This window comes from Medicago sativa, chromosome 4, assembly GCF_051527215.1.
Source record: "Medicago sativa cultivar Bolivia chromosome 4, Bolivia_mono, whole genome shotgun sequence".
Lineage (NCBI taxonomy): Eukaryota > Viridiplantae > Streptophyta > Magnoliopsida > Fabales > Fabaceae > Medicago > Medicago sativa.
This window is the reverse complement of record NC_140752.1, coordinates 74,292,594-74,319,778: the sequence shown is the minus strand read 5'-3', so window position 1 is coordinate 74,319,778 and position 27,185 is coordinate 74,292,594. Positions and strand designations below refer to the sequence as shown.

Genomic DNA, 27,185 nt, shown 5'->3' with positions numbered 1-27,185 from the left:
CACTAAATTTAGCTTTTGAAAAAAACCATTATGCCAATTGAAAGGCCCTGTAAAAAAATAAAAAAAAAAATCAAATCTAGTGCATCTAAATAAAAAAATTCCGTGTGAAACACGACTATTCACGCACACGGAGGCAGCATCACATGCCATGGCAGCTGCCTACTCGCAAGTCGCAAATGGAAATTAAGATTAAGATAGATTATTACACACAGGAACACGTCACTGTCCCTATCATCTTTTTTGTTCTCATCATCATTTTCTAATTCTTAAACTGAAGAATCAGCATCATCACCACCAACCAGCATTCCGAAGAGAAATACAATACAATGGCGACTCGCATGATCCTCAGAGGAGCAATTAAGAAACGCACCTTCTTCTTACATCCATCCTTTTCCACTTCTCGAAACGTAATAATAATAATAATAATAATAATAATAATAATAATAATTCATTCACTCTCTCAATTTCTTTATATCATTCCACTTTGTCGTTGTTGCTGAATTGGATCGATGTAGTGTAGGGTAGCACTCTTGTCATCGCGGAGCACGATAACGGTGCCATCAAACCTCCTTCTCTCTCCGCACTCCACGCCGCCACGTGTCTTCCTAACAATGACTCTTCTGTTTCTCTTCTCTTAGCTGGCTCTGGTCCTTCTCTTCATCAAGCTGCTTCGAACGCTGCTTCCTCCCACCCTTCCATCTCTCAGGTTACTCACTCACTTCACCTCTTTCAGTTACTTACTTATATGCTCTGGAACCATGCAATTCTTAGGCTTATTAGAACATAAACAACTTTAGTTACTTGATTTAAATTGGATTCAGTGCAGTCGGAAATTTCCTGCATTCACACAAAAAAAAAATGTAGATTTCATTTTTTGTTTTATAATTTTAAAATACCAAGTTTGAATCTGGACCGTTTGATCTTGATTGAACGATCACTGATGTCCCAAATGAGTGAATTTGTGAAGACATGATTGTAAGGGAGCTGGATGGGGAAGTTGATACATTGATTTGACTTTAGATTCGTTGATTTCTAATACTGAGGTTTATTAACCAAGCAATTGGGCTCGGTTGGTTAATGAGCTCCACCAAAGGACGAATCGTTCAGGAGAATCGAGTTCAATTCCTGAGTGGAACAATTCTTTGTCGGGCAATACTTACCTCACAACCGAAATCCAGATTATCAGGAGCCCCTTCCCCTAGGAACCAGAGGGTTAACACCATAAATTAAAATAATACTGAAGTTTATTATTATTATTGCTGATGTTGTTTTTTTGGTAAATTATTATGTTAGTTATTATTCTGTTTTTATTGGATATAGTTGCTAATGTGCTCAAAATGATTGAACTTTTGTTTTGAACTTGAAATGATAAAAAGAGGAAAAGAAAATGTAAGTTGAGAAAGGGGTGGAGATTGTATCTGTGCAGATATGTGTTGGAAGGGAGATTTAAATTTGGGAGTTTTGATAGTTTACTTGGGTATGCTGCTTGTGGTGTAGGTGCTCGTGGCGGATTCAGATACATTCAAGAACCCATTGGCAGAACCCTGGGCTAAACTAGTCCATTTGGTTCAGCAAAGAGGTGGTTACTCTCATATAATTGCAGCTTCAAATTCTTTTGGGAAAAATGTCATGCCGCGTGCTGCTGCTCTTTTAGATGTTTCTCCAGTTACTGATGTTACAGGAATATCTGATTCTCATACTTTTATAAGGTGCGTTAACTTTATTTTTGTGAGGCACTCTTTTTTTCATGTTCTCTATTTGTTTTGTTTTAATAAAAAATAATAATTATGTATTGCACAATTCGACACTGGTCATTATTACATAGTCATGATTGGACATGGAATTGTTATCTTTACTGAGCAAATTCTGTGCTGTGTTTGTTAGCCTATTTGACAAGACCCTCTGTTTGGTATTGTTATTCTGTGAGTTATTGACTGTTTAGCGATTAGGCTATTGTTATGAAGGAGACATACTGCTTCTGTTCCATCTATCTCTTGCTTTGCAACTGTCACATACGTATTATAGATTCATGGAAAATCTCACTCCCTTTGGACTGTGTCTCCGAAGAAAAGATACAGTTTTATCATTTAGCATTCTTGTTAGTCTATTATATAATCAAGATTCTGTCTTTATCATTTTCTTAATCTTCATTGTTGTCATGTATTATGAATCCTTGAAAAAATATTTGCATAAAAATAATAGAAATGCAGCAGCGCAACTATAAATCTAGGTGTATTCCACTCGCCCACAATTTTAGTATGATAAGCTTTAGTTTAGCTCAATAGTCAACTATGTTAGTAATTTCTTTAGTATTTGTAATAGCTATTTAAAAACAAAGTATGACACTTGATCTGATATTAATCTGGATTCTGAGGTAGACAAATGAAAAACCTGTAAACCTGGACTGTTTGAGGACCTATCCGTCAAACTTAGGGTAGGTATTGCTATCGGGATGTATTTGCCATAGCTAGCTTCTAGATCTTGATACAAAACATCAGGCCGATTTCGAACTCATGAGTTGTGACTTAGGTGAGGACTGAAGTGATACACCGTAAATTTGGTTCATGTATATAGTAGACGATCTTTGCATTCCAAACTTAAGTCTTAATAAATAATGAGTAGAAAAAAACGAGAATCTAATGTACATTGATTGACTAAAATAAGACACCATAACCGTTTAGACTTTCACAAGCAGATGCCCTTGTAACTTGCTTATTTGTTCTACCGTTAATTTCACCTCCATAGCTAATGGGATAGTATTAAAATGAATAACTTTGCATGTGTTAAGGCATATTTATAGAGCTAAAAAGTTGGCTAACAAAGTAGGGACGTCTTTTTAGTTTTTTAATTTTATTGTTTTGGCAGCTGACTGGTGCAGCATGTTTTGCTTCTCGTATTTGAGTTTTTTATTACGAGCCTGCTTATGAAATATAAATGTTGGGTTCTTTGTCTGACTGAAAAAATTTATATTTTAATTTCACACAGGCCAATATATGCAGGAAATGCACTTTGTACAGTCCGATATACTGGTGCCAGTCCTTGTATATTAACAATTAGGTCCACTTCTTTTCCTGTTTCTCAGAAGCCTGTTGACTCAAAATCTGATAAGGCTTCCATATCTCAGGTTGATCTTTCAACCTTTGACGAAGGTCTGTTTATCTTTTTCTTGTGCATTGACAATTTGTTTTTGGGCAAATTGAAAACACAAGTAGGAAATGCTTGTGTCCTTATTTATCTGTTGACTATAGATCCTGGTTTGATGCTACAAAGATCAATGGATCATCTGTATCAGGGATAATTATCCTTAGTTATTTACATCGATTTGATCGATTACTTCCCCTTCAGACTTGAATATGTGAACAATTGCAAGTGGCAAAACAAACTTAAAGTCTTCATTATTTTGGCAGATCTGGACAAGTCTAGGTATATATCTCAAACTTCTCGGGATGACGAAGGACCAGACCTTGGGAATGCACGAATTGTAGTTACTGGTGGTCGAGCACTAAAGAGTGCTGAGAACTTTAAGTTGATTGAAAATCTAGCCAAGAAACTTGGTGCTGCTGGTATTATTGTTAATTTATGCTATTATGATGCTTATTTATATAGCCAGAGATTTGTTATTTCTTTTTTACTGGATTCACAATAGGTTCCCCAATTTAAATTCCAGTTCATTGATGGCATGGAGAACATTTTAAGGAAAATGCTAACAAGTGCCCTTAGGGCATTGTTTAAGCAATTTAAAGTAGTAACTTTTACATTGAAAATTGTGTAATTATGACTTTACATGTGTTTGACTTGTATTTTCAAGACAAAGTTTCTTTTTGTGGGTTCCTTAAACAATGCCCTTAGGGCACTTGCTAGCATGACAATATATTTTAATATATAATTCCATGCCTTAACACATGATAGCATGTTTCATTGTCATTGCTTCCGTATCATATTGTTTGTTTTATGAATCAAGTAAAATCTGCTAACTTCATTATCTCCTTTGTTCAGTTGGTGCTACTCGTGCTGCTGTTGATGCAGGATTTGTTGCTAATGATCTCCAGGTATTTTACTTCCTTTCAAATTCAAAATTAACCACCCCATGAAACTCACTCTGGACTAGACTTTTTACATCCCTGGCTACTGGTGTACTCCGTTTCTCCCATGATTATGCTGCTAATTGTCATTTGTCACACTGCTCTGTCAAAATAAGAAATACTTTGGAAGTTAAGATAATTAAAAACATAAAAGTCGGAAAAAGAAAAACATCTGTGTGGAACAAAGAGGAATAGATAATTACTGGTCAATTATCACTTTGGGAATATTAAACACATTAAAGCTGAACATATACTGATATAGTTAATTTTCTGTCAAGTACAGCATGGCATTATGCAAATCATTAATGTTTCCTTTCATTCTTTTAGCAAGTTTTGTAATTTGGAAAATTAAAACGGCAGCCTAGTCCAATCGCTATGTATGGGGTCTGAGGAAGGGTTGGATATGATGTATGGATCTATATTAGGTAGCCTTGTGCTAGAGGTTAATTTGATTCATCAACTTGAATTTATGGCCCTCGGATTTAGTGGCCACAGCCCACAATTCCAACCATTTTGTCAGACATCCCTTCTAGATAAGATATTTTAAGCTGCTATCTTGGTTGAAACTATATTTTCCTGCTTTCCTGACTAGATACTTAAAGTTCGTGCAATGGCATATCATTTGAGGGATTTGAATATGCATTATATTTGGGTTTATATTGAGTTTCAATAGCCACTTCAATTCCATTTTAGTTCTTGGCCTAGTTTTATTCTCACATTCGTGTTTCCTATTTTCAAATTGGATATGAAGGTTGGACAAACTGGAAAGATTGTTGCTCCCGAACTCTATATGGCTTTTGGTGTATCTGGAGCTATTCAACATATAGCAGGGATGAGGGATTCCAAAGTCATTGTTGCTGTGAACAACGATGCCGATGCTCCTATATTTCAGGTAATTGCTTTTTGGTTTAAACTGAAAAGGCTATTTATTGAAGTCCAGCTTCTACTTTATTTGCCATGAGCAATCCTGAAACAGTTTTGCCTCATGTGATATGCTGAATTATAGGTTGCTGATTATGGACTCGTAGGAGATTTATTCGAGGTGCTACCAGAGTTGTTGGAAAAGCTTCCTGAGAAAAAATAAAATGTGTGCATGCATATGTTTATAGTGTAACAGTTGCTTAATGTATCATCCTTTGAATTACAATTTCTCAATAGCATTTGTTTACCTGAAAAAGTAGAAGAAAATGAAGTCTATAAGTGGAACATTATACTACCAGAAGGCTCATTTTGCATTATTACTACAGTGGGTAAAAAACTTTTAATTTCTTCAAAAAATAATATCAAACCACTTGAGCATGACACATATATAAGCATAAATAAGAATAAAATCAAATCACTTTATGCCATTTCACTTTTTTTTACCCTCTCTAAATTGCTCTCATTAAATTAACTTTTTCTAAAACTGAATGATTCTCTTGAGCATGACAGGCATATAAGCATTAAAAAGAATTGTCATATGTACCTCTATGGAGTTCTTAACTGTGACCTAATTCATTTAAATGAAAACAAGATACTGCCCTTTGTGACCTAATTCATTTAAATGAAAACAAGATACTGCCCTTTTGTGGCTGCTAACAGCTATGCAATAATTTGTCAAATTAAAAACAACTATATAGATACAAGAATTCCTAACTCGTACCGGATGGATTCCTAATTATTCTACTACTGTGTGTCTATATATAGAGAATACATATGCTGATTTTCAGGAACAACTCTAACCGAGATTTATTCTGTTTAATTAACTCATTATAAACAATGAATTTTCATAATGCAACCGTTGATTTTTTTTGAGGAGCCAACCATTGATTATTGTCATATATTAACTATTAATGACCAATCACACAAATGCATGCAAAATAAGTTTTTGGTCCCTATAAAAATAGTCAATTTCGTTTTTAATCCTCATAAAAAATGACATATTTTGGTCCTATAAAAAAATTAACACGTAGTTTTAGTCCCTGTTAAATTAAAATTTGTTTAATTATGTTTAAACTCTTAAATTTTTTAACGATTTTTTACCTTAAAACATTATAATAATTTCCTCCACAAAAAATGAGCTCAAAATTTCATTTTTAGATCAAAATTTTCATTACTTTTATCTTAAAATTTTAACGTTTCAAAAATTCATATTTAATCATTAGAAATTAAAAAATTATAGTTTTTTGTAAAAGAGTGTCTTATAATATTCATTGAAAATTTTAAAAGTTAAAGCATAATTACAAAAAAATTAATTTAATATGGACTAAAGCTACTTGCTAAAAAATTTCATAGGGACCGAAACATGTCACTTTTTTTTATGAGGACAAAAAATAAAATTCGCTATATTTATAGGGACCAAAATCTTATATAACCCAATTTAAAATTATGTAGTATAATTATAGACCATGTTAACTTGTACTCTTATGATACAAATTAAGAAACTAAAATAGGAATTAAAAGACATTTTGTATTAAAAAAATAAATTTTTGCACTCTTTATGTCAATAGGATTTTTTTGTTGGTATTAATATACTTTATTTTACCTTAAAAAAAATTAAACTTTCAAAACACCAAATTTACAAGTCTCAATAAAACACTTAGTTTTTTAACTCGTGTTTTAAATACACAAGTTAGCATTTTTCTACAACTATTACTATTTACTTATAGTTTTAAAAGTTTATTATATGTTCATTTAAATTTATTTACACCCTTCGATCCTATTTAAAAGAAACAATTGATAAAAAAAAAATCAAAATGCAGGGATTAACGTAAAAAAAAAATACATGGATTAATGCTAAAATATGGTGAAATTGCATGAAGCAATGACATATTTAAGAACAAAAAAATATTAATGAGTATTTTTTTTTTTAATTCCTATATACGGATCTTAAACACAAATAAACTGAACAGTTGAAAAAGTACAATGAAAATTCGAACGGATCACAAAGTCATCAGCACTCACCATCGATCCCTAAAATTCCTAAAAAATATCATTAAGTTCGTGAATTTTTTCTAATAGGGTCATCTCATCTGTTTAGTCTCTCTCTCTCTATACTTAATTAAATATAGGCATGACTAATATATTAGCTATAGAGTAAGCTAAAAGCATGGCTAAATGAAGGCAGTGACGGACTATATCACAATTCAAAAATATGCTCTTTAATAATGCCAACTTTCTCCATCAAAAGTTTCTAATCATTTTGAAAATTACACTAAACTAGCTAACTACAGCTTAAAAAGTTAGTTACATATGCATAGACCATATCAGTTTGGCCAATTGCCTTTACTTGTTAGAAGAATGCTAAAGAGTGTTTTAGGAGTATTGGCGATTGGCTAAACATCTAAAATAAATATTATTATTTTTTTATATAAAAAATCGATATAATCATTACTTAATAAAAAATAATATCTTATATTTTTAAGACAAAATTTCTACCTATAAATTTCTTAACAAATATCATAGGACATTGGTTAGCAAGAACTTAATTATTAATAAGAACTTTTAAAACATTTAGCATGTGCCCTTGGGGCACATGTTAGCATTTGCCAAATTATTAATAAGAACTAGGCTTTGTGTTCATTCTGCTATCCATCTAACATATTGGATCTTTTTCATCAGTTTGGTATTTCTTCACCTTATGCCAAATCAAGGTGCTCCTTTATGCACTTGATTTGGTTTGCTAGCAATTGGGTGATTTGGAAGGAAAGAAATGATAGATTGTTTCGTGGTTCTCAAAATTCTCCTTTTCAGCAGCTTGTGGAGAAAATTAAACTTCTTTCTTTCTAGTGGTATAAAGCCAAATTCGGTACTTTTCTTCACAATTTTCATAATTTTGGTGCCAAAACCTTTTTTTTGTGCGAGTATTGGCTAACCTATTTTTATTTTGTGAACTTGTGTTGTATCTTTTAGGTATTTTCTCCGACACATCTTATGCCGAAAATATAATATGCTGGTAGTAATATATCTCATTTTGATTTCTTAAAAAAAAAAGTACGTTTCATTCAATTTTCCCTACTTCATGCTAGCTTGGAAATGCCTTCATAAGTTGTGATGTCACCTCTCCTCGCTTTAGTGACGGATCTTGAATTAATTTGTTGGGGGTGCCAAACTTCTATGGAATATATATTAAACGATTTCAAAAGTAACAATAATATGTAAAAAGAAGATGTGGAAGTGTAGAATCAGAGACCTTTAGCAATTTACGCCACCCCCTTTCCACTGCAACAGTTGAAATCTAATTGATATGATACAACTAATATAGTATGTAAGGAAAATCTGGGGGATGCCATGGCCCCTACCTGTCCCTAAAGAGATCCACCACTGCCTCACTCAAAAAAAATAAAGTTGTGTCACCTACCTACTTACCAGACATATAGTTTAATTTTGGTTACAAGTAAATACTCTCTTTGATCACTAACACAAACAAAAAAACAACTTTTTAGATAAATTGAATAAATGATGTATTTGATCTATAATATGGTTCAAATACATTATTTATTTAATAAATCAAGAAAAATATTTTTTTTACTTCTAATAGAGATTAGATGGAGTATTATACATTATGTCTCTAAATCTTTGTGTTATATATTCTATATTATACATATTCTCCAAATTTCTTCCAATATTTTCTTATTATTAGTAGGAGAGAGAGGTTGGACTTTGGTTGAAACATGGATAAGGAAAAGGAAAGGCCAAATACCGCGTTAAGTGGATAAAAATGGTTGATTTTTTCAATATCTTTTTTTCGTTGAATTTCCTTCAATTCTCAAATTTATATTTCTTATACCATTTATTATGGACAATTTTGTAAAACACCTTATAATTTTTTTTATACGAAATTAATTACATATCTTAATACGTGTAAAATGACCAAAAGCAAGGACAAAGTGCCAATGTACCTGGATCAAGAGCAAGGATAAAGAGACAAGAAAGAGAAGAAAATTCAACGAAAAAGTCATAAAGCAGTAGCACAGGCTGTGCATGCCGTCTGAGTAGTGCACATCTTAAAATACTCTCTCCGTTTTAAAATGAGTGTCGCTTTAGCCAATTGCACACAGATTAAGGAATGAAATAATGTTGTCCAAAGATACGATACTTTTACTAAAATAACCTCGCTAGTTATTGGTGCATTTGTCATCATTATAAATTAAAGTACAAAATGATACTTTGGAAGTTGTGTGGATAGTAATAATTAAGGGTACTATTGGAAAAAAGTAATTAATAGTACATTGAAAAGTGAGAATGACATTCATTTTGAAACAAATTATTTTTGCTAAAGCGACACTCATTTTGAAACGGATGGAGTATTAGAATTTCAAAAGTTGAAGCACAATCACGACTGTGCGCTCTATAAGCAAAACTTCAGGGGTATCTGCACATAAGTGCAAGGGGCATTTTGCACATAAGTGCAAAATTTCATGGATATTTTTCAAAACGTCATATTGACTAACATAAGAATTTGATGGAGGAGGTAAATTGCTTAACATTGTAGAATTTCAGAGAAATAATTGAAGTGTTGTTATCATCAAAGGGTAATTGACAAAACTTATAATTTTGATAGATAATTGCCTATTTACTCCAAAACCCTAGTATTTTAAAGGGAAATGTTAACTTGTGCCCTCAAGGCACAAGTTAATGATTCAAATATAGAAAAAATTTATTGGAATTTGTGCATTGCATTTAATATTTAACTTTTTAATCATTTAAATGCACAAAATTTTAGAGAATCTTTCTTCTTTTAGGTTTCTTAACATGTGCTCTAAGGGCACAAGTTAACCCTACCCTATTTTAAAACATAGAGTAAGCTAACAATCTAACATATTCATCAGTTTATTTAAAATCAATATCTGTGCAGCACCAGACACTTATTTCCATGTGCTTATTGCTTATTGCTTTTGGATTGATGTGCATGCATTCCAATTTCCACAGGGTGGCATTTAGGGTGGGTGAGGGAAAGAGTTTTCCATCATGGGAAAGTATTTTTCAACCATTAGATTAAAACAGAACACTGATCTTACTCCAGGCTGTCCACACCATATATTTTGTGTCACTTTCTTCAATCTTGAGACACCAATAGACCCACCACCACCTCATCAAACTAACACCTCCTTCCTCGGCCTCGCCGTCGACTCCCCTCGTCGTCGTCAACTCCAACCCTCCTCGTCCTAGTGAAAAATTCCAGATCTGAAAAAATTGGTACTCGCCGTTGGAAAAAAGTTGTGGTTCTGGTTGTCTCGGCGTTAATCGTTGGCAAGCTAAACAGTGGTTGTTGCTGCAACCTTTGGAACCAGCACGAATCACAACCACCACCATCAAATATGACACAGTCCCATGATTTCTTATAAAAAAATTCATCACAAAAAGTCCATAATATTACCCTTGTTAATTTGCAAATCTGGATATTGATGAATAACATCTCACATGAAGTAGAAAACAAAATTAAAAAACCAAGAACTGTTAAAATATTGATTCGAACATGAATAACTTTGCAGACATTTTTTTTTTTTTACTAAAGGTTGAAGACAATGTTAAAAAAAAAACTGTTGACCGACCATAATTGTGATTTAGTGGTGGTGAGTCAATTGTAGTCTGGGTTGAAGAACACAATGTGTTTTGGTGGTGGTGGTGATAGTGGTGGTGGGTAACTGGGGACATGAAAGAGAGAGGGTGGAAGAGAGTGTAAAAGTAATCTAGTGGTGAAGGAGTATGATAAGAGTGTGTTCTTCATTTGATCCAATAGTTAAAAATTATTTTCCCATAATGGGAAACTCTCACTACAAGAATTCCCAATATTACTAACCAATTCAAAATTGCATTACTGGGGGATTTAGGCCCTCAGTAATTACTGGCGGAATAAACCTTCAGTAATATTAAAAAAACCCTCAATAACGTTACTGACGGATAAATCCGCCAGTAATATCAATAAAGAACCTAAGATGTATTACTGGCGGAAATATTCCGCCAATAATGTAAAAGCACATGCCTTTGCGTTACTGAGGGATATAAGTCCGACAGTAATATTATAACGGATTAAATATTCCGCCACTAATGCAATAGATCCGCCAATAATGTGCCTTTGTGTTACTGAGGGATATAAATCCGCCAGTAATAGTATAACGAATTAAATATTCCGCCAGTAATGCACCATATCCGCCAGTAATAACGTTGCATTCGAATCCTTCGGTAATGCACAAATTCCGCCAGTAATGAAGCAATTAATCCGTCATTAATTCGCTTATCCGTCAGTAATGGTCGGTTGTCATTAATAAACGAATCCGTCAGTAATGAATAAAATCCGCCAGTAATGCTATGCAGATTTATTTTTTCCAACTGGATGTACTCCTTCACAGAAGCTCTCGATCTCATTCAACACAAACATATCTTCCTAAAACAATTCTCTACAATCTTACTAAATTTCTTCATCTTTTTCCACACAATTTTTTTCTCTTCAAGGTAAAGACTTCTATTTTTTTATTAATGTTAGATGTATTGAATTTATTTTCTTAATTATTGTAATATTGACAGATTTTAAATTTTTATATAGTTGATATTCTATACATTTCACTTTTTATTGGTGTTGATGGGAGCAATGCTTAAAGTCAGACTCTAGCTAATTGACACAAGGTTAGTAGTCAAATTAAAATTGTACAATTTATTTTTTTTAATAATTGTAATTTTTTAGTATATATATATTTAATTTAGGAAAAAATATTTTAGTGTTATTATTGTTATTTTTTTAAGAAGTGCTATCACTGTAACTTGACTCTAAAAATGACATTCTGTAAAATTTTATTTTATAATTTATTGACTCCATCAATTTGTATGTGTGTGAATTTATTTTAAAAATTTTAACAATTTCGAAAATAAATTAAAAAAAGTAGTAATTAAAACTTTTTTAATAATTGTAATTTTTTAGTATATATAGTTAATTTAGGAAAAAATATTTTAGTGTTATTATTGTGATTATTTTAAAAAGTGTTATCACTGTAACTTGACTCTAAAAAAGACATTTTGTAAAATTTTATTTTATAATTTATTGACTCCTTCAATTTGTATGTGTGTGAATTTATTTTAAAAATTAAAACTTTTTAGCAATTGAAACAATTTCAAAAATAAATTAAAAAAAGTAGAAATTAAAACTTTTTAGTGATCTTTATTTTATATTGACCATGTTATATGCATTACAGGTATGGATGATCGTAGTTGGCAGATTATTCCGTCAGTAATTACTGAGCGAAAAATCCCTCAGTATTGCTTCCTCAAATCTTCCCTAACACTACTGAGGGAATATTCCGTCAGTAACATTACTGCGCCAGTATTACTGAGGGACCGTTTTTGTCACAAAAGCCCCCAGTAATGTGTATTACTGAGGGATTTAATTCATTACTGTGGGATTTAGTTGGCCAATAATAACCAAAATTCTTGTAGTGTCTTTCCCTCACCCACCCTAAATGCCACGTTTCCACAGTACTACTAAACCGCACTTTCCTTCAAAGATGATATGAAACGCAGGCAAAGGCTACGGTAGGCGACCTCTTTAGGTCTCCTACCATAGGAGACATGACTTTTTTTTTGTTGTTTGTAAAATGGATGACAACCATTGGATGTACTTGATATTTTTTGAAGACCATAGTATTATCATACTCTCTTAATACTAGATTTTTTTTTACATCATGTTCCATCATCCTTCTCTCTACCCCCTCCCTGTTCGTGTCTGCTTACTCGCCCACCACCACCACCAATAACAACAATCTCTAAATGTAATGTGTTAGTTACAGATCATGGTTCTTATTATTTTGGATTTTTAATCTTCAATCATTGTTCTTAATAATTTTCTGAAGGCACCATAAAGCTTAAGGTTAATTGTTCTCCATTAAATTACAGTGAGAAGAGCAACAAGTGGTTGAGCATGATAATCTATGTGCTACTATTATTCCACCTTAGTTGCAAGAGATTAGGACGCATATATGTACTACTGCAAAAATTTCTTTAAATTCATTAAATATTGAGTCATGGTCTTGATGCAGCGCTTAACTTTGAGATTCCTCCATAATTTCATTTCCTATTCCCATTCTTATATTATTAAAATAAAATATAAGACGACATGAAGGTGTTGTCGCCGTCTTTGCCTCCTTCCACCTCTCTTTCTTGTAGATCTACCCAAATCAAAGGAATATTACAACGGCGGAACTGATATTTGGAGGGGCGGCAGATTTCGACGGGGTTGAGGACGACGATGACGAGGACGATGGTGGTTGTGGACGGGGGAGCGAGCGGCTGCGATGGGGGTGAGATTTGAGGAAAGGATGGAAAACACGGTGATGGGGATGGAGGTAAGGGAAAGAGAAAGGGAGGGAGAGGTGAACGAAAGTGGCGGAGGGTGGGACGGAGGATGTCTCCAGCGACGGAAGAGAGGAGAGAATGGAAAGAGAAGAAAATGTGTTTTTTTTCTTTTGGGTTTGTTGTTTTGGTCGAGAGGTTGAAGAAAGTGTGAAAAAATTCTAGTATGGAGGGATTATGGTAAGATCAATGAACTTCATCAATTTAATGATGACACAAGTCATTTTTGTTAATACAAAAAAAAAAATCAGTCTTTTGTAAAGTCTCCTACCGTGGGAGACCTATTCAAGTCTCCTACCCTAAACGGCGCCATGAAACGCATTCAATTTCATTGGTATTTAAGTAACAAAACAATCCTTTTGCAGCTTTAATCGATGTTGCAATCTTCAGAATATGCTGATTCTGAATTCGCTATTGATTGGATTGGATCAGTGTGTCTAATATCAATATCTAAAAAATGTCAAAGGTAAACCTTTACCATTTTTAATAGTAAAAAATAAAAACAAAATAATACTTTATTAAAACTTACCAAAAATAAAAGCATCGACCGTTGAATTGGGGTTCATATTAGACAATCTCTCAATGTGTAAAATTAATAAAATTAAACTTAAGTGGTTAATGAGTCCATCAAAAATCAAATCATTTAGGAAAATTTGAATTTTTGGTCAAACTTTATTTATTTTGCGACCGAACTCTAAATTATTATGACCCCTTTTGCATATGAACTAGATGGTTAATACAAAAAAATCAATATAATAAATGTTTCTTCTCCGCTTTCCTACATAGGCAGTATGTCCTAATTCTTATATATGCATAGGAAAAAAATACTTGCTTGATCACAATCATTTGAGCACACTTTTTTTTTTTTTTTTGGAATAAATTTGAGCATGCTATTTAAGCACACACATATAAAAATACAAGCAATATCATTTTATTATTTTAAAAATACCCATTTTTTTTCTCTTCTAACAGTGACATAAGTATGTGACATTACATCAGTGTTAAATCGTTAAATAATGTTTTACTAAATATATATTTTCCAAATTTTACTGTTAAATTGAAATTTTATATCGCATATATAAATCTTTAAATAAATATAAAATTATTTAATACATTATTAATGTGTATCAAAATTAACGTTTTAAATAATTTTTATTACACAACGTTAATCTTCATGCATGTCAACAATGTATCAAATGTTTTAGATTTATTTTTCTCATATTAAATAGAACACATATTTAATTAGAAGTTTTGTCTCCCATCAATTAGACCTCTGATCCCAATATATGCTCAATGTATCAATGCGACTTAGACACACTAAAACTACTATATGAGACTAATCATCAAATCGACGAGAAGACGTCCATTTTTTTTTTTTATCCCAATGTATCATAAGGCTTTGTTTGCGAGTTTTGAGGGGAAGGAAAGGAAAGGTTAAGGAGGGGAAGGGGAGGAAAGGGAGGGAAAGGAGAAAGGAGGGAAAACCTTCCCCTTGTTTGGGAGTTAATAAACCAACAAGGAAAGGAGATGGAGGGCTTATGTTATAATTTTACTATTTTACCCTTTTTCCTCTTACAATCAATACATTGTGTTATATTTTGTAATTTATCTTCTAATTTATTCAAAACAGCTTATCTCATGAAAAACAAATTATTACGATCTATTTTTAAAAAACAACTTATTTATAAAAAAAAAATCTTATTACAATCACTTTTTAAAAACAATTTATTACGGTCTCTTTTTAAAAAAACACCTTATTCAAAACAGCTTATCTTATGAAAAACACATTATTACGATCTTTTTTTAAAAAATAACTTATTCAAAACAGCTTATTTATGCAAAACAGCCTATTACGACCTCTTTTAAAAAAACAGCTTATTCAAAACAACTTATTTATGCAAAACATCTTAATACGATCTCTTTTGAATAAGTGGTTTTTGAAAAAGAGGTCGTAATAAGTTGTTTTGTATAAATAAGTTGTTTTGAATAAGTTGTTTTTGAAAAGGATTGTAATAATTCAGTAATGTCTAAAATTGGAATTTTGAATTATTATGAGGGCAAAATTGTCAATTTGTATGTTTAACCCTCCAAAACCCCCCAATTTGGGGGAACTTTAAAATGGGACAACTGAAGCCCTTCAAAACCCCTCAAAACCTTTCCCTTGTTTTTTTAAAACTCGCAAACAAGAGTTTACCACTCCATAAGCCTTTCCTTCCCTTCCCCTCCCCTCTAAAGCCCAACTCGCAAACAAAGCCTAAGGGTCATGTTCCTAAATTTCCCAACACCATGTTGGTTCCCTCGGATCCCACTTAATCTAAATGTAGTACGTTCCTAGTTATATGTATTTATTTTTGCTTATGAAAAAAATTATATTGCGCATTATTAATGATTACTTTTGTGCACTAATCTTTTTTTTTGGTCAGGTAGCCTAGTGGCTAGAATTCACCTTACAAGGTGAATAAGTAGGTTGTCCGGGGTTCGAACCCCGGCCCCTGTATATAATAATGCATTGTCCTAGCAACTGAGCTATGCTCACGGGACCTTCTGTGCACTAATCTAATGATGCATGATATAATAAAAAAATAAAATAAAAACATTCGCGCACACTCATATCGCGCACACTCATATATTCATGGTTTAATTTTGATACACTTTAAGTTAAAAAAATTAATCACAACCATCGTATATATTACTTTTAAAATAGCTTTAATTAAAATCAAATTTTTAACAATCCAATGACTATAATTAATTGATTGTGTTAAAAATCTTTACTTGCATACCAATTAAATCCATACAAGCTCTTTCTTAAAAAAAAAAAAAAAATCCATACAAGCTTAATTAAGTTTTTGAGAATAATGGTCAATGACATGTCATGAGGAAACAAATACTCATGGGACTATAATGTCTAGAAATTATGGATCCTCTTGAGAAGTATATATATACGTTTAACAAAAAATAAAATAAAAAAATAAACAACTTAACCTAGATGCTTTGCTACCATTCACAAAGGAACTACACAGACACCTATCTTCTTTAGTTCTGTGCAGTCACTATCCTTCCCATTTAAACTCGATTCTTTTTGTCCTGAGGTATTGCCTTTCTCCTACATACAAAAAACTTACATAATGTCATAACTTGTTAGTTGGAAATGCACAAATCATATATACATTTCAATAACCAAACATGCATGTGAAACATTACTATATATATATATATATATATATATATATATACACACACACACACACACCACTAGGGAGGGTCAAAAGAATGATAATGAAAAGTGGAAAATGAATGAAAATTAGTTAGTTATTAAATCATAACTTTATGTAATTCTTCTGCATTTTCCTTCCCTTTCCGAATAGAGAAAAGTAAAACTTTCTTTGAAAAAATAGCACTTGGAAGCCTTATAATTATAGATATTATATACGTGTGAGTTACCAAAAAAAAAATATTTTTATATGTGTGAGAATTTGGTTGAACCTGAGAATTTACTACTTCCGTCTGTACATTCGGCCTGTCACACGGGTGGTTCTCATACATAACCTATAAATACCATGGATAAAAAGAATCATATTTCCTTAAAAAAAAAAAACATATTGACCGGTTTGTTAACTTCAAAAAATAATAATTTTTTTAAATGATTACTTTTACAGTTTTTTATGTACTTTTTGTGTGAATTAGATATCTTTCGCAAGCAACTGCAAAGATTGATCTTTCGAGTTGAGAAAGATCGTTTTTTTTTTTTAATATATTGATTTGCCTTTCAAAAATAAAAAAATTGACAAAGGTGAACCATTACCATTTTTAATAAAAACAGGAATGTTCACGTCGGACTGGGAATATATTAGACAATCACTGATAAATAAATACAAAATAACTTTTAATTTTCTTAAAGATATCAAAGTAGTTGCTCAATTATTAAATGACAACTTAATTTATGAATCATCTTTTTTCTTTCTTGAAAAAGCTTTATGAATGGTCTTGGGAACCTTGCTCAATGTATTTTTCGGTTTAGGTTGTGACTCTGGATTTTATCTTTCGGGTTCCCCTATTTTTTTTTTTAATGTGTGTAATACTCCTTATATAGTTATATTCATTCTTATATAATTTCATTTTGAATATTGAAGCTAGAGAAAGGAAAATAAAGGAGAAAATAGAAGGAAAAAAAACCTTGAGACCATTGAGAGGAGAGGTTGCCGTATCTTCCAAAGATGGATCAACGATATTCTTTCTCTTCTTAAAACTTGATCCCATTTTACCATCTTTATTCAAAGAAAACTCTTTCGCAATCCCAACATGTTGGTCATGAGATAATACATTTTTGTTAACCAAAGAAGTGGCATCTGAGAGAAGGGATGAGGATGTAGATAGAGACACAGAAGAACACTTGTGATTGTTGTTAGTATCATCATCATCATCATTGTTGTTAAAGAAGTCATCAAAATAGGTAGTCCAGCCACTCTCCTCAGTAGAATCAGAAGGAGCTTTGCTTACGGAACTCATTAGGTTTTTGAGGTTTTATTACTTTTTTTCTTTATGAGAAAGGCTTAGAATAGAAGAGAAGAGAAGATAGATAAACTAAAATGATTTGATTAGTGGGGTTTGGTAGCCAGCTCTAAAGAAGCAAACTGTCCCAAACAAAGGCATATATAGAGCTAAACAAAATTCTTTGGTGCATGTGGGACTCATTAATTTATTAATATATACATATACATATATCTTATAACTATATATATAACTTATTCTTTAAAAAAAAGTATATATAACTTATATTATATTCCATATGCTGATACACATAAATTAATATTCATCATCGTCAACATTGTAATTTTATTCTCTTTCAAAAAACATTGTCATTTTATTTTACAGACATATTCAATTAAATCTCACTATTTAAATATATCACAACATCATTTCTTTATTACTCTACTCTCTAACTCCTCCATTGAAATGGGAAACCAACCCTTACCACTTCAACTTTATATATAATATGACTTATGAGATTTAAAAAAGTTGATAGTAAACTAAAATCTAATCACAATTGATTTTATTTTTTCAAGTCTACCCTTTAGAAAATAGAATTAATTTATCATATAAAATGACACTTTTTTTTTAAGAGAGTTGTATACTTGCCAACTTTAAATTAAATTAATGCATGATAATTAAATAATGCCACACCATGTATTATTATGGTAAGATACAACAAGAAAAATAAAGATGATGAATTATGTATGACGATTTAGGAATCTTGGGGTGAGTCGACATAATGGAAGTTAGCGAAGTTAAAGTTGGGTGAGAAAGGAGGGAGAGTTTGACCTTTAAGGTGAGAGATAGAGTATGCCGCCTAAGAAGGAATTTGGCAAGACAATTATTTTTTATGTACTCTAATTAACTTTGCATCAATGGTTTGAATTAGCCACTTTATTTATTAAAAACATATTGAGAAGAGAATATATTAATTGTTGAAGTTGATTCCTAAAAGCTTCTCCAACCTTGCATTATCTCCTTTGGTCACTCTTCCTCTTTGTTTATGAGATTGAAATATGTGGTAGTTGATGATCCAATAGAGGTTTGTTTTTGTTAAGTGAAAATTTGCTAAGCGAAATGTATTTTCGCTTAGCCAACTGTGTTTTATTTAGGGTCAAGTCTTTGCCACCTCCAAAACCTCTTTCGGTTCCTCCTTAAATTCGCTAAGCAAATTTTATGCTCGCTTAATTAATTTTCCAGATTTTCCTCTAATTTCCCTGACTTGATTCGTTAAGCCATTTGGTAGCTAGATACCCCTCGTGTTTTGTTCACTGTTATTTCATCCAAAAATATTGCTACGAGGGTTATCTCATAATTCAGAGGACCCTTGTTGGTTTCTTCCTAATTTTTATTAAATCATATACCTAGGAAATCAAGGAAATATTTAATGGTTTCCATCTTCATGCATCATACCCTAATAGTTAAATATATACAATAAAGTTTGGCACTTACCAGGATCTCCCCCCCCCCCCCCCCCCCCCCCCCCCCACACACACACACACACATGATCATAACGCTTTTACTCATTTAATTTGCTACATGGTAACACACTACTTGACCTTGACGTCAGAATGCATTTTGTGAACACGTCCGCTTATTTAGAAAAAGAGCATACGACCACTCACAGAGGATACAACAATTGGCGTGAAGAATACACCCCCAAGTTTAGTTGCACTTTTGCACCCGTTATGACATAGATCAAAATTGCAACAAATGTAATAACTGATTGAGCCAAAAAGTGATTTAAAGATAAATGAAATATATTGAAAAGCATAATATATGCACATGTGATAACAATAATCTTTTTTTTTTAGTGTTATCGTTTTTAGTAATAATTTTTTGCTTAAAAAAAATTAATCTCCCTCCAACAAATTATATGTAGATGTGACGTCTGTATTCCTCAGAAATTGGCTGAGTCAAAGGACATACATATTTATATACCAAAGTCGAAAGGACATGAATTCATATGGTAGTACTAAGCACAACTAATTCTGGTCGCTGCCCAATATACTTTCTAGCAACATGAAAGCACCCATACCTGAATTGCGTAGGACACAGCCATGCATGCAATCTACGGTGAAATTATTACAAAAATGAAAAATATATATATATATATATACACACACACACACACACACACATATATATATATATATATATATATATATATATACACATATATATATATATATATATACATACATATATATATATATATACATATATATATATATATATATATATATACATATATATATATATATATACCATCTAATCGAATAGATCATCCAAAAAGAAATGGACCATAGAACACATGCAAATTTTCCAAAAATTAAATCTCAGTGACCATTTTGTCTTGGACAAAACACGAGACCTATCCTGCATAGTCTTTGTCAGTGAAACCTTTTGTGTAGCTCAAGTTTCTTGGTGGATATATATCCTCCTTAGTGTTAGCTAGTAAAGGTGACAACGAGCAGAGACAATGATGACCACATGTAACTGACCATAGCCATTGATGAGTTGGGATGCTGTTGCAACTGTATTAAGAAATAGGTTAAAAGTTAGACCGTTTATATTGCTAACAAATTCTACATGACATATAAAAAAAATTGATTTTACTCTTTTTATTTTTTAGGTTTCCTAAAAAATGAAATGAGACCACTTTGGAGAGGATCTCACTTGTGTGATACTGTGGCGGGAATGTCATATGACTTTGTCCAACCATAATTTACTTAATCAACCCTTATTAATAAAAGAGATTAGAGAAGAATTTACCCAAACTTAATTAACACTATATTTTAGTTTAAAACTAGTTTATGTACATCTTATTAAAAAAATACTTCTTTACAAAGACAGTTTTTTTTTGAATGGTTACGAAGACAATTTATTTTGTCTTTTGTCATGATATCGGGCCATTTGTTATAGATTAAAAAAAATCATTTTATATTTCTAAAACAAATAAAAGAATACAACGAGTTACTATAACTATTTTGCAAGCTAAAAATAAAGCTATTGAACTAAACAAACTTAAAATACAAAGTGGAGGATTGATACATCCCTTAACTAACATGCAATTCATATAAGTTGTACCTAGGACCATATCCAAGAAATAAGAAACAGATTGAAAAAACATTGTTTCCGAAACTTATTCAATGTTTTAGCCAGCATACAAGGATTTTTACTAATATTTGAGAATAAATACTTTTGCTCATTTACTTTTTTGGTGTAAACTGAGTATTATTATTTTTTTCAATTGATTTAATATTGTTGCATTTTTAAATATGAATTCGAACTCATTGTAACATATCAGTGGCGGTCGGCGGATCTTGCCTAAAATATTTGGGATATCGAAAAATACTAACATAAAAGTTATATACAATTTTACACAATTGGAAGAAGCCAAGTGAAGAAGAGTATAATAATTTTCTCCAAATGTGAGATGTATTTAGATATCTTCCTACAAATTTTATGTTTTTTTAGTAGGGGGAGCCACGGCTCCCTTAATCCCCTTAAGAGCTCCGCCACTGTAACAGATTTCTTACCATCCAAGTGTTCTTGGGTTTTTGCTCATTTACTTTAAAAACATTATTACTTCAATATAATTTTTTTTTATTAGACTGTTGTGTAAATCAAAGTGTTGTCAAACACAACTTCTCCATTAGAAAATAGAAGTGCAATTTTTGTGATAGATAATATAAGTATAATTTAAGGAGATGGAGAAGAAAAATGAAGAGAAAAATGGTAATGGAGCTAGAGGATCCAAGTCCAAGGCAAATACAAATCCCACGTAAAGATCTGATGTTGATATAAAACAATCAAGTCTAGGAATAATGTTCACCACATGACAAGTTTATAAGCCTAATTAAAGTGGTACCCAAATTATGGGCGACTAGTATAAGTCATTCGAATGTGAGACAATACTTTCCCTTAATTAGAATTTGATTGCAAACTCATATGAAAATTAATTAGAGGTTGATGAGAATTAATGTCATGAAATGTGGGTTTGAGTATATAACTTAGTGGGGTCCAAACTAACATGACTTCTGAAGAAATTGTTCCTTAATTTAGGTCAAATCCTTTGTATTTTCCTTTTCAAAGATGTAATCTAATCAGGGATTATGGTCATGGTTAGAGAAATGGCTCTTTCAGACCATATTTATTCATGTCAAGACTAATAAACGTCATGTGAGTGGCCTACCCATTTGCTTTTAACATGGCAGCATGTGAACCCTAGCTATATCACAAATAGGATCATCAACATATAGTATTTGTTTTTCTTTATTCTAATTTTTGTACTCTCTTTTAATTTTTAATAAGCCTAAATATGTTATATTCATATAGCTGCATTTCTTTCAACACACTATATGACAGAAATCCATACATAAAATTCAGTGAAGTTTGGAGTATAACTGCTTTTTCTTGTTGATGAACTCTTTTCTAACAGCGAAATTGGAAATCCTAAAACCATATTTGAAAAAGTTTAATTAGGAGATTTCAAAAATAGCAACTCTATTTTTTTTTGGGGAAATAGTCATTTTAGTCCCTGAATGGGAAGCAATTCGTCAATTTAGTCCCTGAATGCAGAGAAACTTCAAAATAGTCCCTGAATGTAAACTCTGTTAGTCAATTTCGTCCCTGACGTTAAATAGGTCTGTTAACGATGACGTGGCGGCTGATGTGGCAATATGATAACTGCCACGTAAGATTGGGGAATTAGTCACTTTAGTCCCTGAATCGGAAGAGATTCGTCACTTTAGTCCCTGAATGCAGATAAATTGCAAAATAGTCCCTGAATGTAGACTCCGTTAGTCACTTTAGTCCCTGAAATTGACCATGTAGGGACTGTTTTACAATTTATCTGCATTCAGGGACTAAAGTGACGACTCTCTTCCGATTCAGGGACTAAAGTGACTAATTCCCCATTTTTTAGTATTAATCCTAAGATTGATAATGTATGCAACAATACTTGTGAGGGGTTTAACTCAAGTATTTTGAAATACCGAGCGAAACCGATTGTGACTTTATTAGAGGAGATAAGGTCATACATAATGAGAACTATGACATCAAACCGATTGAAGTTGGCCAACATAAGTGGACCTCTATGTCCAATGCAACAATCTAAGCTGGAAAAGCTGAAGATTCAAAGCAACAAATGGGGAATTAGTCACTTTAGTCCCTGAATGGGAGAGGAATCATCACTTTAGTCCATGAATGAAGAGTAATTGCAAAACAGTCACTGCATGGTCAATTTCAGGGACTAAAGTGACTAACAGAGTCTACATTCAGGGACTAAATTGACTAATGAAGTTTGCATTCAGGGACTAAATTGACTAACAAAGTCTACATTCAGGGACTATTTTGCAATTTATCTGCATTCAGGGACTAAAGTGACGAATATCTTCCGATTCAGGGACTAAAATGACTACGTTTTGCCACGTGTTTACGTTTTGCCAAGTCACAATCTTACGTGGCAGTTATCATATTGCCACATCAGCCGCCACGTCATCGTTAACAGACCTATTTAACGTCAGGGACGAAATTGACTAACAGAGTTTACATTCAGGGACTATTTTGAAGTTTATCTGCATTCAGGGACTAAATTGACGAATCGCTTCCCATTCAGGGACTAAAGTGACTATTTCCCCATTTTTTTTTATATAAAGCAAAAAGAGTGAAAATGGTACCAGAAGTGAAAATAGCAACCATATTTGAAGAAAGTGTAAGTAAATTATCTCCACTAACTTTGTTTTTGAATAGAAAGGTTAAGTTATCTCCACTCAGTTGCCACCACACGCACACTAATAATCCTATGCAGCACCAATAAATATATTAGGCACCGGTTAAGAAAATAAAAAGTAAGTTTTATATTAAAAATAATATTTTCTATATTTTTAAATATTTGATTACACAAATTTCAAAAAATTATTACCCACAAAATTTCCTTAACTAGTGTCCCATAAACCTAGTTAGTGTTTTCTTAAATATATCATTAGAAAAAAAGTGAACGCAATGATACACACAAAAAACATGGTATGGTAAAACATGGTATGGTGTGATACACACAAAAAACATGGTATGGTATGTTATAATTTTTTTTTGGTGGTGTTGGTGGTGGCCGGGGTTCGAACCTGGACCTTGCATATAAAATGTGGACCTTGCATATAAAATGCATTGTCCATACCAACTGAGCTAAGCGACAGGTATGTTATCATTCATCAAATCATTAAATGTACTCTAAAAAATCATTAAATGTTATGTCACATTTTTATATTAATTCATATTAACATTTTCATATTAATTTATATTAAAATAAATTTAAAATTTAAGCAAATTTTACGGATTCGGTACTCATCCAAACTCCAATGTATCTAAGAAAGACATAAGATATAAAATTAAAGACATGACAAAGAATTTTTATTTTGTTTGGTGGTGGCCGGGGTTTGAACCCTGCATATTTTATGCATTGTCCATACCAACTGAACTATGGTCACGAGGACAAAGAAAATTTAAAATTAGAAAGAAGATTCTTATTTCCAAAAAGATTCTTAACTTGTTTCTGTTTTTTAGTTATTAAGTGTTTGTTTGGTTTCATTTTTAGAAGGTCAAAATTGATTCTGAAACTGTAGAATTGATATTTTTTTTTTGAATGGCGGTAGAATTGATTTTGACATGTTTGTTTGGATTCAAGCAAAATTGGTTATGCCTCCGGAATTAATTTAACTTGAAGCTAGAATTTTTATTTTTTTGATTATAGAATTAATTTTTATGTATAGTTTAACTTACTTGTAAATAAATGTATTCAAATACAAATTATTTTATATTCAATTTAGTTTTAATAAGAATCAATTTTACAGAATCAATTCACTCAAAATCAATTCTACAAATGAATCAATTCACTCATATTGATTTTACATAAATCATTTTACACTCCATTCACTTTTAATAGGATTTCGCAAAGAGCAACTCTATTCACTAAGAATAACTCTTACACAGATACATATTAAATATTTTATTTAATACAAGTATCAAGTTATATTATAAAGTACTTCCTCCGTCCTTATATCTAAGAACCCTTTTAATGGTGACGGAGGGAGTATCAATTTATATCATCAAAAAAAATTCTTTTAAAAAGAAAAGACAAACAAGTTACTTCGATGACGATAGCATCATCATGGCCCTTTTAGCATACGATTGTTTACATATGCACACATTCAATTCGTTCATTCCTTAGGAACCCAGCCAATTTAAGACGAAAACGACATCGACTCTTGTCCTTTTTCACTCCTTCTATTAGCTAGGCATATGAAAAAATTACTCTATCTGTTAAAGATGTTGGTACATTAATTGAAAAATATAATTTCCTAATGAAAAACAGTTACAAATATTTTTTTTAACCGTATAAACTTATAAGTTATAAGCTATATAAGTTAACCCTCTCTCAAAAAAAAAAAAAAACTATAGATTAACATATTGGCCTTGTCAACCTGACCTTAACTTATAAGTTATATCTGACTCGAACTCCAAATTATTAGAACTCGTCGAAGAACTAAAGGTTTAAGACAAAAAAATTACTATTATTATCTCTATCGTTTTCAGTTCTGCACTGCACATAATAGAGTTAAGAGCATCCAGAACTATATTCTTAGCATCTTGTTTGGCCTTTTGCAGTGTTTCTTTTTCTTATCTAATTGCAGTGAAAAATTTCAGAGTATTATTAATTTTTGTATCTGGAGTAAAATTTAAAGGAACTAACTACAAAAACCAGCAATTGAATATGAACTACATATATATCTGGTACTATTACTGAATGCAGTGATTTGTACAAATACTTGAAATCATAGCCATATTTAATGAGTTGAAGCTGAATGGGTAATGATGATAAATGAGCAATTTGCAAGGAAAACCATCCTCCCAAGAAACAAACAGAGCTATAAATGCAGCTCAAGATTGGTCACTTTCTATATACCATTTGCCTTTGTCATCAAAGGGAAAATAAAGGTCCACATAAGATGCATGTAGATACACATTATTTATGGAAAGCCCATGATACCTACCATTATGTCTACAAGATACCTGCATCGTTCATACAGTATTGATCAATATTTATTATTTTAACATGGGAAATGTTAACAAGTGCCCCCGGGGCACTCTTTAAGCACCTAAAGTAGTAAGATTTTATAAAAGTTTGTGCATTTATTGCATTGGAAATCAAAATCTTTACTTTTTTTAAAGAATAATTTCTTTATTAGGAATGCTTAAAGAGTGCCCCGGGGGCACTCGTTAACAAGACCCTTTTAACATTACATTGACCTTAGAATTTTTACTACATGGGACCCTCCAATTAGACATATTGGTGTATTTTACAATGTTTATTCACACCATGATTCAGACCTTATTGTAATGTACCAATTGGTTTTTTCCTACAAACACTGCAGGGTTGGCAGGAATCCGTATATTGAGTGTCCCACAACAGAGCCTACGTGCCGACTATATTGTGCATTTGTCTCTATTCATCATACAATTACAAATCACTCTCATTCGACATAATATAGTATCAAAAATCAAAATATGTTTCATATAATGAAAATTTGTGGTATGCAGAATGAGACACGAGGAAGTAATTGATCAGATTCATTTCATGTAATAAATTGGCTTCATTATCAGTAATCATTACCTTCAGAAGAGTGAGTCACTGACTATGTATCTAATTTTGTTTGTATATTGGTCTTTTTGGATGGATTCGAAGTCACAAAAGACCTGGCAGACATAACATATAGGAACTAACTAGCTAGTTAGCAAAACCAAGTATTGGTGTAACTATATGTTATTACAACAGCCATGCAAATACAATTCAACTGGTTCTCTTCTATAACAGATACTTGTTGGATCATGAGAGAAGTAGTATGATGGATCCTTAAATTGGATTTTGAGCAATCACACAAGTGGTCGAACACCACTTTTCATCTAAAAACTTAAACATTAGATATACGACTCTTTTCAGTTTCATACTTTTTTGAATGTGAAACTTATTCACTCACAATTAATACACCAACAATATTCATCCAATATCTTTAGACATCGAGAGAAAGTCATATAAGAATTGGGATTATTGGAGTTAATGCTTTAACTCAATTTCTCATTTGTCTAGAGTGAAGATCTTTTTTGGTCTTTTACAATTTTCATGCGGGTCAATTAAGTCTCTAACAAAAATAAAACTCAAAGTAATTCCTGACAGTTTCATAACATAGACAA

At 31.9% G+C, this 27,185-nt stretch overlaps 2 protein-coding genes across 3 annotated transcripts; one reads left to right on the top strand and one right to left on the bottom strand.

Annotated features, from left to right (window-relative positions):
* Positions 1 to 300: 300 nt before the first annotated feature.
* ETFALPHA (electron transfer flavoprotein alpha) lies at positions 301 to 5,298 on the top strand. Its single transcript, XM_085703391.1, has 8 exons — positions 301 to 407; positions 521 to 706; positions 1,498 to 1,709; positions 2,986 to 3,149; positions 3,408 to 3,563; positions 3,997 to 4,049; positions 4,834 to 4,974; positions 5,089 to 5,298. Exons 1-8 carry the CDS (start codon positions 327 to 329, stop codon positions 5,164 to 5,166), a joined length of 1,071 nt encoding a protein of 356 aa, XP_085559517.1. The 5' UTR covers positions 301 to 326; the 3' UTR covers positions 5,167 to 5,298.
* Positions 5,299 to 16,226: 10,928 nt separating this feature from the next.
* On the bottom strand, positions 16,227 to 18,033 carry LOC146931798 (vascular-related unknown protein 1-like). Of its 2 annotated transcripts, XM_085703375.1 has the most exons (3): positions 17,577 to 18,033; positions 16,887 to 16,949; positions 16,227 to 16,506 (listed from the first exon to the last, which is right to left on the bottom strand). In XM_085703375.1, exons 1-3 carry the CDS (start codon positions 17,907 to 17,909, stop codon positions 16,405 to 16,407), a joined length of 498 nt encoding a protein of 165 aa, XP_085559501.1. In that variant the 5' UTR covers positions 17,910 to 18,033; the 3' UTR covers positions 16,227 to 16,404. The 2 variants fall into 2 exon arrangements, with proteins under 2 accessions (XP_085559501.1, XP_085559502.1); XM_085703376.1 differs by lacking the exon at positions 16,887 to 16,949.
* Positions 18,034 to 27,185: the final 9,152 nt, after the last annotated feature.

Coding starts and splice junctions, on each gene's coding strand:
- ETFALPHA (XM_085703391.1), top strand. CDS start 327: ATGGCGACTCGCATGATCCTCAGAGGAGCAATTAAGAAACGCACCTTC. Junction 707..1,497: donor CCCACCCTTCCATCTCTCAG/GTTACTCACTCA, acceptor CTTGTGGTGTAG/GTGCTCGTGGCGGATTCAGA. Junction 3,150..3,407: donor TCTTTCAACCTTTGACGAAG/GTCTGTTTATCT, acceptor TTATTTTGGCAG/ATCTGGACAAGTCTAGGTAT.
- LOC146931798 (XM_085703375.1), bottom strand. CDS start 17,909: ATGAGTTCCGTAAGCAAAGCTCCTTCTGATTCTACTGAGGAGAGTGGC. Junction 16,950..17,576: donor CTCCTCTCAATGGTCTCAAG/GTTTTTTTTCCT, acceptor TGGTATTTATAG/GTTATGTATGAGAACCACCC. Junction 16,507..16,886: donor CGGAAGTAGTAAATTCTCAG/GTTCAACCAAAT, acceptor TTTTGTATGTAG/GAGAAAGGCAATACCTCAGG.